Source organism: Egretta garzetta, unplaced genomic scaffold, assembly GCF_000687185.1.
Source record: "Egretta garzetta isolate BGI_Z169 unplaced genomic scaffold, ASM68718v1 scaffold98, whole genome shotgun sequence".
NCBI lineage: Eukaryota > Metazoa > Chordata > Aves > Pelecaniformes > Ardeidae > Egretta > Egretta garzetta.
In genome coordinates, this window is record NW_009260611.1 from 2,249,688 (window position 1) to 2,262,279 (window position 12,592).

A 12,592-nucleotide genomic window follows, 5' to 3' on the forward strand; every position below is an offset into this window, starting at 1 on the left:
TGCAAAAGTAACAAAACTCAAAGTGGAAAACAGTTTAAATATCAGGAAAACTCTGGGAAACATATGGCTCAAATGTCATGTTATTGGCCATGCAGGCTTATTACAGCTTGGTTTGTCTCACTAAAGCTACAGGAAGGTAATCAGGAAAGTTATTTAATGAAATTATTTCTCCTTTATTTCTAAATGCAGCAAGGCTCAAATAGTAGGTATCAATTGCCAAGGCTCCTGTGTGGTCAATACAGATGTACTTGCTTGTGCTAGCTGAACATGCACCAAATCTTTCAACTGTACTACCAAACAGCAAGACTGGAAATTAAAACAAAGACTCTTAAGACTATTGAGGAATCATTAGAATATAACACACTGAAGAAATTCTGTCTTCCAAACCACCAGGAACTTGCTTGATGTCTTTTCCCCATAAAGAGTACTGTGCAAGGAATGTCCTAGAGTAAGTCCAAGTGGTTCAGCAAGAAAACAAACTGCTTTTTCTGGTACCCAGTCATGAGCAGTCCTGAAGCGCAAGGTGCACAGCCACAGTCAGCAATGACCAAGCTAATAAACCCTTAACAAAAACCACCAGCTTTCACCTAGAACTTGGAGATAACACCAACACAGCAACATGACCACTCGGAGCATTAGGAGAGTCAAGATACCCACCTGTAGTAGGCTACAAGAAACCAAAATTAATTGCAAGCTATACACCACACTGTTTCACCTCTGCACCAGGTAAGACTTTAAACCAGCAACAGGTAGGAGGGGATGGTGCTAACATAGGAATTAGCCAATTTAAAAAACAGAATATTTTGCCTAGAGTTGCAAAAAGCTTTTACTTAATTATTTGCAATTCAGTTACAAGACAGTGAGCTACAAGACTAGTTAAGTGATCCTTCAGCTGTGTACTACACTGCTTCTGAATACAGCATTGACTGCTAACTTGCACAGACTCCATTTCCAAAGTGGGTACCCAAACATCTGAGCAACTGGAAGTCTTTAATAATTCTAGCAGATAACAAAATTTTAAAATGTACTGAATTCAAAAATTCAGTCCATTATATCGAATCAACAGTAAGCCATTTCTGAAAACATATAGGCCAACAATATACATTAGGCCATGTAACATAGTTTATTTCAGACAAAACCACTACCATAATTTGGAGGTTGGTAACTTTACATCAAAGCAATCTAAATCCGAATCAAAGAAAAAGGCCAATCAGATTAAGCAGGAAGAATATTGACTACCACCCTGCCAAGCAGCACACAATTATGTATTTTGCATACATAAACATTGTCTCCAACACTAAATTCACATGAATTACAAAGTTCATGTGGTTCAGTTACACACCTATGACTTTGGTGGTCAAGGAAAAAAACTGGGATTTCTCAATGGTACTACAAAATTCCAATGGCAATGTTATGTTTTCCAGTAACCTTATCTGGGGAAGCCCTTCCATTTTGAAAAATCCCACTTGCAGAATTTAACAAGTTTCTTACCACAAGTACAAATTAATACAGCTATCTTTACTTGAAAGGAAAATGGAAATGCTTGAAGGAACACAATCTAAATTAGAAATAGAACTGCATTTTTTTACTTGCATTTCCTGTGAGGTGGTCAGAACGTGAAGAACTAAGAACACAGGCTGAGGCTACTGGCCTAGTCTTCAGCCAAGTTTAGTTCTGTACGTTCTGTTCCTGTCTAGACAGTCACAACCACAGGGCATCTCTTGAACACCCCTGAGGAAAAAAAGTCCATTTAGAGTGAACATAAGAAATAGAGATTCAATTCCCAAACTTAAAACTGCCTAATACGACCTTGAATTTAATCCTGCAATACCTCATTATTTTACCTGTAAGACCTGGACTAATAAAAGTAAAGACGTCCCATTAACCTGAGCAACAGAATAAAGCAGATTTGTACAGCATGCTCTCATACCTTCTATCTTCGCAGAACACATCACAAACGTGACACTTAAGAAAATGTTGTCTTACCTGCCCAAGTTCCTCATTAAGGTTTGAGGTTCTGGCCATTGCAGGTGTATCTGTTTCAGGATAATACATATCTATGTCCTGAAACGAGAGCAAAATTAGACCTATGCTATGCAAATTAAACACTGAAGTCTCCAGCCTTCTTTTAGTCAGGTCCAGTGTGGCTCGATTGACTTAATTCCATTGATGGAGGTTCTGAAAGCTTGAGACACAAACAGCAGCCCAGGCTGAACAAGGTGTGTCTCCTTTCCAAAGCATACCTCCATATTACACGTACATGAGAAAAGCCAGATTCAATTATAGGTAATTATTTTCTTCATTGCATCTCTAATCTAAGATTTTAGTATAGTAGGAAGTTCTACCAGGCATCAGCCATGCTTATCATAGCTCTTTGGTTACAACAATGCAATTTACTCTAGCCACTTCCATGATTGAAGAGACAATTTAAGTGACACTGAAATCAACTCCTATTACTACATTTAATTGGGAGGGTAAACAAAACAGCTGCTACATGAACCAGAGCAATTTCTCAGATAATACAGTCAAGCATCCTCAATACACTATAAGCAGCTCAGAGAACACACACACATTAGACCTTATTTACTTGTATTTTAGAGGAACCATTACAAGTTTACTGAAAGTCCAAGGATTAATGCCTAGCGATACAAGGTATTCCTCTTGGTTTTGTTCAGCTTAAGAGACATCACCACAGTATTTTTGGTCCACAACTGACTTGAATCACACTTTGAAGTTAAAGCTTGCCTGAACAGAGGGATCACTGTTTTGTTGCGTGAGGCACCACCAACTCATCTCCCTACAGAAATACTATGATTCATACCAGAGGTCACCTTAAGGACAGCCTCAAGACTTAAAAACAGACAAAAAACCCCCAGAAAACCCCAACACACCCCCAAGCTACTGAACATGAGTCAGCTGAGAGACCTCCTTCAACCGAAAAAGTTGAGCCTGCCTTCTCATCGTGAAAGCCTAAAATATACAAGAGTGATCATTTGCACTTCCTACAACTAAATCTTTTAGTTTCCTGTGGAACACAGAACTAATACAGAATAAATCCTCTGAATTTCTCCCTGCCTTTCACAGAAGATGCATCAGAAAAGTAATAAAAATATCTGGTAAAGATTTCAGGGTGTTGTTTTGTGGTTTGTTTTTTTTTAAATGTCACTTTCCAAAACTGACGTTACTACATTTATTCTTGTTACTTACCCAATTTATAAAAAGAGCCTGAGTAAACTTGACAACTTCCAATGTCACCAGAAGACTGATTGGAATAAGGTTGTTGTACAAGATTATAAATGTCAGCAGATTGTATCCAAAGTTGACAGACAGCATTTCTGCAGACAAACAGACATAAGACATCAATAGACAGAAGGCACAAGTCTGAGCGGTACAGTATAGGGACAGTCATCTTTCTGCAGTTGGCCTGATCAGATTTAGTAGTGCTAAAATAATCAGCAAGTGTTGTTGAGGCCTACTATAAGGGCCTTAATATTGATTTCAATAGTACATACATAAGACTCCCACAGAACACATGCCTGGATACACAGCATATTATGCCAGGTGAAGGAGGGCAAGATTGGTGAGGCTATATATTAGAGAACAGAACACTTTCTGAACAATTTTTGCTAAACAGATGGTGAGAAGTATGATATTCCACACTATAACCCAAATTTAGAGATTTATCTGATGTGTCACTGCCCCAATTAAGAGCCACCAATATCACTAGTAACATAACTTTACTTTCAGAAAGTGACTGCTTGCCTCACTGGAGTTAGAAAACAAAAAATATAGACTAAAATTTGTTCTAAAAATCTACCAGCACTGGCAGAATAGAGAAGTTATGCTAAAGAAATTGAAGAGAACAAGTTGACTGTTAAACAGACACCTTGAAAATGAACTAAGGTATCCTGCTTAGGCAGAAGAGCTGTTATTAATGGTGACAGGGTTGGGCAAGTTGCTCAAATAAATCTACCAGCACAACCGGTCCTAAAGGGAAGGGGAAGCATTTACAGACAGCAGGCAGGAATGGACAAGGCTCAGCAGAGACAAAGGATGAAAGCTGCTGTTCATGGTGCCACCCACAGCCTCTTCACATCGAAAGTCTCCACATTGGTCTGCTCTTCACTTTCCTTAAAACTTAGGGAGGCATTTCAGTCAGCATGCAGAGCACCAGCACGAAGGGGTCACAGCCCACAACTAAGGGGTTTTCAGTGTTAGAAAAAAAAGTTAGTAAGAAGGCAGGGGAGCAAACTAGGAGGAGACAGAAGCCAGAGAAAGTTGCTGAAGCCTAATGAAGATCAGAGCAAGATTTTAAGTTTGGACCCAGGCACCTCTAAGTGTGAGGTGAATTCCCCATCTTTGATCAGTATACAGGACGAGGTAGAAGCATATGTGATATTGGACAAGGTTATTCCAATACAATCCTTACAGAAATCAGACATTTAACAAAAAATTTAACATCTACCTGCCTAGTCTGAAAAAGTGTCTTTCCTGTGTGTGGCAGTTACAGAAGTGATAGAAATTGTGTGTTCAGTTTACAAAAAAGCATCTATACAGACTACTATGTCATCCTAGTTTCTTACTGGTCGTACCTGTTTTATATTAACACAAGTTCAAGAGTTTATTCTATTGATCTTTTCCAATATTACTTCCATCAGTGGAAGGTACAAACTTAAACTGCCTCATTAAAAAGCAAAGGGGAAGGTAGGGAAGAAATTTTGAAAGTTGCTGATACTGCTACTAGAAGACATTACAACCACCAAAAACCAGAGTCAAATATGAGCACTTCCATGCTCTTCCTATATGTTTTTTTTCATTACTATCACAATTGCAGTTCTTAAACTGCAGAAGTCATCCTTTGCCATCTGTTTTGCAATCACCAGCAGAAACACCATTTGCAGTTTGTGAGAATTACTTTCAGATCTGCATCTCAAGATGTTTGTAACAACACATTTTATAGCTAATGTAACCCCCTCAAGTCAGCAGTCTGCTGGAGAACACTATTTCATCCTTAAGTGTTTGCGTAAGGCCCATCTTTATTTCAACTAATAAATTCAAGTAATATGAATGACATAAAATAAAACCCCTTGATAAGCACGCTAAGAGATCAGGTCTCTTATTTCAAAATTACTGTCAGAAACCAAAACAACTCTGAAACAATATCCAATAAATACAAAATCATTTGGCATTTATCAGTTTTCTCTACAACAAGAGCAAATCAGCATTTCTGACCGAAAAAAAAACAGCTAGAGAAATCCTTTCCTTCTGTACACAAGCATAAAGTTCAAGTCAGTATCACTAGACTGATACCTGCTATCCTGCAGTCAGGTACAGTCAGACACGATATGGAAGACAGCAGTACCTGACCTCCTCTAAAAACAATTCATGCATGGCATCTCCACAGAGCTGAAAACTTGAATACCAAATACCCAAGAAAAATTCTCACCCCTCTTCTGTTTCTTCCCTGCTCCCTGGCTGGTAGCCCAGTGATATTTACCTAACCTTTAAAAGGTTTTATTAAAAAAAGCCTCACCAGTTATAGTTCACTTATGCCAGCCCATTCTCAAAAAAAAAAAAAAAATACCGTGTCATCAAAATTAACCAACAGGCTCTGTTTCTTGTGTTTTTTTCTTTGTTTCTTATTTTATGCATTTATTTAGCAAAGCTAAGAGCCTGGCTGGCGCTACAGCCTGATACATCCTTAGCACACTGCCTGCATACTCACTGTTGGAGCCAAGGTACCAGACGACTTCGCCGTGTGTTCTGTTCCATAATAAGGCACCTACAGAACTCACAAGGGCCATCACCAGGAGAATACAGAACAAAACCAGGATCTGCATGTTGGTCACTTTCTCCACATTTGATCTCTTCAAAGGTGCTTTGGTCGAATTCTGAACAGCAACAGAAAATAAAAAAGTCTGGCAATGGCTTTTACGAGAGGGAGTCACAGAGGCGAACTCAGTCTTTATTTTTAGAGTCCACTGTAGAAGTTGCTACTTCAACTCTATTTAGCTCAATATTGTTTGCAAAGCTCAACAAGGTAGTAATAGGAGCCAATACTCCTAATGACTCCAAAACTGACAGGAGACTGGAGTAAGAGAACCATTCAGTTCTAAAGACCCAATACGCTCACCTCCTAATGGTCCATTCCACTGACAGTCAGCAGAGGTGAGCAACACATACATGTTGCTGGTCTCCCCAGGCACTCCCTGCCACTAAAGCAATACAGAGGCTGTAGTCTTAACCTAATTACCTTCATGTGCTAAAATTTTAGGTGGTCATTACCATCTCCTCAGCTGTTAAACTTCAGTTTTAAACATTGTCCAGCTACCAGATAAATTAAGATAAAACAAATACAGTTAGTTTTGCTTACTTATTGAAGTGTTTTGAGACAAACACCTCAATAAGTGTTTACACATGTGCACATGCAGCCTCAAGGCCAACAGTATCCTTGTATTCCTCAAAGCCTCCAGGTCTTACACAACTATAATGACTCAAATCATTTCATAAACTCAAGTCAAAAAGACAAACAGAATACAGGAAAGATGACCAGCTTCTATCAGAATATGTTATAGACCTCCTTAAAAACGTTACCTGCATGAGTTTTGTATCATGACCTGTATACACGACAATACCCAAGACCCATTGAGTGTTTCTCAGTTGTGCACCTCTTAGCAAGATCTGGTCTGGACCAACAGGAACTGGGCTGCAAAGCAAGAAGTATATACATCTTTCCGTTCCTGATAACACTTTAGGGAAGTAATTCTTCTTTCACAGCCTTATTGCCCCCTTAAAAAACCCCAAACCAACCACAAAAAGACAAAAGTAATATAATGAACTTGCATTGTCCACACAACTCGAGAGCACTGAAACTTGTGTAAGTCTAATTCCTGCTAAAGCACAGTGGGGCAAAGGCAACAGAAGGGAACTGTTCTAGTTAGCCAAGACCTGAGAACTTATCTGGCAGCCATAAGCCTCCTCTGCACTCCACCTTGCCTAATATGTTCTCTCACATCAAGGACAGATAAGCATCACACTTGCAAACAGACCATCCATTCCAAGCACACTATAACCTCACATACGCTATTAAACATTTTGGGAAAACTTTATAACCCATGTGACTTTCAAGTGGGATGGAAGTGATCTTCTACTCTTGCATCTGTCACTACTCAACTAAGTTGCCCAAGGAATACAGGTTTTGTGCAGGAAAACAGGTACAGCAAGATGAAACCTGTGTGTTGCTACTGACTTTTCAAATTCTATGAATTCAGGTTTCTGAAACTAAGTTATTTTCTTCCAAGAGTGGCAACAGATCAGTCACACTGTTAAAGACTACAGATTCTGTTTTTTCTCTATAGATCTGAACTTGGTGCAGCCTTTGGCTCTAGCTGGAAAGCAAAGGCTTCTTGTTTCTTCTGTATCTCCTGTTACAAGAAGGCCCTAAAAACCCCAACCATTTCTCCCACTGTTCCTTCTCTTTAGATGTTACTTTTGAAAAAAAAAAAAACCCACACTACAATTCCAAAGAAACCAACTCTCCCATAACAAGCAGAAGACTCCATAGAAAGATAAAACTATGTTATCTTATACTGGCAGATGCTGTGATACTAATTATTACCCTCCTCTTCCCCAGTAAAAACATGCATATGCTCAGTGTTGCAGACTAAGCGCACCCAGGAAGCATCTTCCTAGCCAAATGAATTTATGGCTTTGTTGTCAAGTCTATACCTTTCACCATCTAAGCGCAAGTTTCCAGTGAAGTCGTAAAGATGACGGTTGGGTCCTTCACATTCTATCCTTCCAGATACTTTCATCAATTCTTCTCTTGACTGGAGACTAGCAGTTTGAGACAATCCCTGCAGAGACAAACCCAAAGGAAATTCTTGTAAAAAACTTATTAGAAAGCAACCTAGAAAAATGGTGCTTTCTTCCAACATCTAAGATATCAAATGTAATTAAATGTGTGAAGGTTTCCTGTCAAGTTTGTTGGCGTTTTTTTTTTCTTTTGTTTTGTTTTTAATGAATATCCAATAACTCCTTCCTGCAAGGAAGATTCATTATGTACACTTATGATCCTGCTTATGTAGGATTGGTTTAAATCCCTCTATACAAGAGAATTTGTTACCTACACGATCTCTCTGCAACCAAGAGGAAAGTCCCACCCACAAAGCACAAAGTTGCAAATGTGCAGGAGGAAGCAGGAGATAGGCAATATAAACAGGCCTGACTTAACCCTGCAAGTACGGCTCCACTGACGTGCACCTGCTGCTAAATATAGTCACTCCTAAGGGTAGTCTCTCTTGGGTCACTGCAGCCATTATGCTCTGATCCCACTCGAGGTTAATTATCAATCCATCATGCAACCATAACCTAATGTATCGCCACTCCATCTCACAGTGCACACACCATGCTCTGTTGATTTTCATCTATGAACACCTCCACTTGGTTAAGAGTGATCCATTTAGTGTTTCTTTTACCAGGTTTTGACTGCAGCACTGTAAGCCAGAACAAGGCCTTAAAAGGCCCCACAACCTTATTTCTGTATTTTAAGCATGTGTCCTGAAGCAAATAAAATCTGACAGAAACTCAAGACCTGCTCTATTGGGCTGACCCAGAACAGTAAGTCACATTTCTATAAAGGCAGTAAACAAACAGCAAGTGTACAGCTTTAAAAAAAAAAAAACAAATAATCTATTTCAAAATCCTAATCCAAAATTTTTTTTAGTAATGAAAGAGGGCAAGTACTTCAAACTATTTCTAAACACCATAATCAACAGTATTTCTTCAACAGAACTAGAAATATCCAAATTAATTCTACTACTTACCACAAAGAGAGAACAAATTAACTTAAACATGTAAAAGGCCCTTACAAGCACTCCACAAAGGCAGAAGCAACAGATTGGCACTTGTGACAGCAAAAAGTGCAGTTCTCATCACAAGCACAGCTGCTTTTTTTTTTTAAATACAGAACTTCAATTCCACTTACTGGACATTCAGCAAAACACAGCCAAGGTCTGCTTGATTTGCTTTTGTGCGCTTATAATACTTTCTCCAGATTAGTCCCTGGCACTTGCACATGAAGCATTATTGCTTGGATTTGTATCTGTTGAACAGAAGGCCACAGCCACCTGGAAGGAGATACCTTTTTTTTTTTTAAAAAAAAGAGTACTTGTATTGTCATGCAAGCTAGACTCTGCTGTGCAGCTAGTATTAGATACGTAAATAAAAAAGGGTGAAATTCAGTTTGTTTTACCTGTCGTATTTTAAGATTCGTCTCCCCATCGAGATTAGCTGTTTCAATATAGCACATGGCTTGTGGTTCACTGTAAGAAGCATAAGTTTTTCTATATTAAAACCTTTTCTATACTACTTTTGCACTACAATGGTCCACAATACACTTCTTCAATACACTGCAGAAGACAAAAATCCATATTGATGGCATATGATCATGAAAGAGTCAGATGAAAGTACACATTTTACAGAGATGTCTTTGAACATGAACACTCTCATACAACAAATTGAGAAGTCTAAATCAGAAAGTTAGTAAGAATTTAACAAGTCACAATAAACTTAAATGCCTGACGTGGACTCTTTTACATTGCAATCCATAAAATTGCTTCAGATCGCAAGAGCTATTACTAGGTATGAGTAGTGTAATAAAAGGGGATGCGCTTGGATGGAGAGGGTAGTTCTCTCTGCTATTGAGTTTTGTCTGTGAACTGGACACACAAAAAATCATGGCCACAAGATCACCCTAAAGTTGAGGGACTTACGGAGGTGCATCTGAAGTCACTGCTAGTCAGCTTTTTTTTTTGAGAATCAGGAAAAGATACAATAAGATTGAAACTGAGGGCTGTGATCTGCATCTTCCAGAGATGCTTCTGCCCTTCCCACTAGGGACCAAAACAAAAAAAATTTTTTCCTCACAGAACTGTGAATTTTCCATTAGTCAAGGCCCTACCTACACCTAACATGAAAGAGCTCTGCACAAGTAGTACCTGTGATAAGTAAGGGTAGTTTTATCATGGTTCTCTTCCTGACATGCACCTTAAGATTTAAAACCTCTGTACGGCACCACCAAAACTGTTCTTCCCAGCTGCTAAGGAATATCAGTGTCCCAAGTGCATCCAAAGAAATGCTGCTTTAGCACATTACTTTTCATACTCTTGAGATGTTGCTCCTCTTTTCCAAAGTAACCAACTACTTTAACAGCAAGTGTACTTAATCAGCAGAAGAGTCAGTTATAAAGGCTCCTTAGGACAAAAATTGTTAACAGATAGGTACATTTATAATATAGTAAGAACCTAGATTTTTCTCTCCAGATAATGTTTCTTAAAATAAAGGTTCAGAGCCTGTTCTTTGTCTCCTCCTATATGGGCAACCTGAATCTGAACCCAAGAAAGCCACAGATTAAATCCAGTTTGATTCCAACTTTACTTCTGTCATAAATGCCTTATCTACTACAAATGAAGTGGTTAACTCAGGATGGAGACCTCTCACAAAACAATTCCTCTCATTTCCACAGAAATGTGGAAGTGTTTCCATACAAAGTTGTGTTTGGATTCATTTTTTTTTTTTCTTTCATGTAAATTTGTTCTCTATGTAAAATTTACTTGAAGTCAGCTTTATTCTATGTGGAGAAAAGAGCCAAGATAAAACCAACTCTTTATTTCACCTCTGACAGTCAGTTCAGACACAGAAGATTAACACATTCGAGCAAAAAACCCCATACCCCTTCACAGCATGCAAAGCCTCCTGGTGAACTGAGGACATTTAGTATTGTCATTTAAAAGAATCATGGGAATACCAATTGTAAAGCGTAACTGCCATAGAAATTGCTACTTGCTTCAAGCAAAGCTTCTCCCAGATCAACCTACTTTTAGTTAAATTCTCCAGTTATTATATATGATTATCAATGACAGCATGTTAGTAGAATAAGGTAGAACAAAAAGCTGATGCATGCAAGTGAAGAAATCAGAAGATTTTCTAGTATAACATATTAGGGGAGAAGTTATAAAGTAGAACAAATATTCCTCAATGCTGAAACAGCAAGTTACTGATGTCAAAATATCTGCATATTAAAGTTGACAACTGCTCATTTAAAATTTGGGGGTTGTTCTAAAAAAAAAACCAGTATTGTACACCATGGAATGAAGACACCTCTTATCCTTGATCATGTGACATCTCAAAAAGACCAAGCTTCCCATACAGCTGAAAAAAAACCCCCAACTCCCAGGAATGACACAGACAACAAGGATGGAACAGAAAACGCAGTAGTTTAGAAAATATGTTCCCTTAGAAGTTGGGTCATCTAACAGAAGTGTAGCCTGGAGACCAGAGCAACCTGAAGTTGCTGTTGAAAAGCATGGGGACAGAAAGAAACTACAGAGAAGAGCAAGGTGTCATAAGATTTGACTATTTAAAAAAAAAAACATGCTCAAGAACAGGAACTGCACTACCGCCTCTTGTTTCAGTGTCATCTGCCTAAGTGGACAGTAGTTTTTATTTGGCTTCAAGTCATTCAAAACAATATAGGACCTAAATCACCAGCCATGTACCACTCAAATGCTTTTAGGAACTAGCAACCAAGCTTTATTTGCCTGTATATCTGTATAAACAAGTTGTCCCATATTTCACAAAGAAAAATGAGCAGTACTCCACACTTATGGTTGCTACCATGCTAGGAATGGGCTGTATGTGCACTGTATCAGAGTCAAGGAATAAACAAGTGAAGCCAAAAAGCTATTTTGCAGGCTAGTTATTAGGTGTCAGCTGCACTAGCCTTTTAGAAGTACTGTTTGAAAGAAATCTTTCTTGAGGGGCAGGAAAATATGCAGGAAACTCAGTGGAATTAATGGGAAGAAAAACAAAAACTTAAGCTTCCTTAATTAAATGGAGGGATCCTCAGAAGGCCATAGAGCAACTGACTGCATGAAGCTTGTGTAACAGACCTTCAGTCTTCAAACAACCCAAAGATACACTTCGTGAATTACAGGTACATAATACTACCAAGTCTTAAAGAAGCCTTCTTTCCTAAGAACCTATCTGCAATGATACATGATCCATGGCCTAGTAAAGCACTGTTTTGACCTTGTTCAAGTTTAGATGTGGAGAAGAATTAGTGCCATCTGATGTCTGTTTTTATTAACAGCAAATACAGAGTTTAGAGTCCTCTGCACCTCAGTTCATCAGACACATCATTTCCACACCCATTCAGGATACCTGGAAGATATAATGATCATGTCTGCTGGAAGATGTTGCCCATTGGTGACCTTCACAATATCTCCTACTGCTACCTGTTGAGTCAGGGACAGGAGTACAGTAGCATGGAAGAGAAAAACAAACAGTTCGCTTGTCTGGAATGTTAGTTTGTTATTTTCTTTCACCCAGTAAACAGAACAGCATCATGCACAGAACAGCTAGAGACAGTGCTTCTGAAAGCCCGAGTACTTTTCACTGCAAGCTACAGGGCTAATTTTATTCTTAAAAAGGCATTAAGAGCCATGGTTAGATCAACACATCCTGAGGGATTTCATCCTTCCCTTTTTCTGAAGGCAAAGTGAACAATTCTCTATAGAAAAAAAATAGATAT

General features: G+C 38.6%; 1 protein-coding gene across 1 annotated transcript in view; it reads right to left on the reverse strand.

Annotated features, from left to right (window-relative positions):
- Positions 1–12,592, reverse strand: part of ATP8A2 (ATPase phospholipid transporting 8A2) — a 208,662-nt gene that overhangs the window by 173,815 nt on the left and 22,255 nt on the right. The window contains exons 6-12 of the mRNA XM_035900437.1: positions 12,223–12,296; positions 9,254–9,323; positions 7,729–7,856; positions 6,595–6,706; positions 5,726–5,891; positions 3,208–3,335; positions 1,987–2,064 (exon numbers count right to left, since the gene is read on the reverse strand). Coding sequence (XP_035756330.1) covers positions 1,987–2,064; positions 3,208–3,335; positions 5,726–5,891; positions 6,595–6,706; positions 7,729–7,856; positions 9,254–9,323; positions 12,223–12,296 — 756 coding nt within the window. The remainder of the gene's footprint in view (positions 1–1,986; positions 2,065–3,207; positions 3,336–5,725; positions 5,892–6,594; positions 6,707–7,728; positions 7,857–9,253; positions 9,324–12,222; positions 12,297–12,592) is intronic.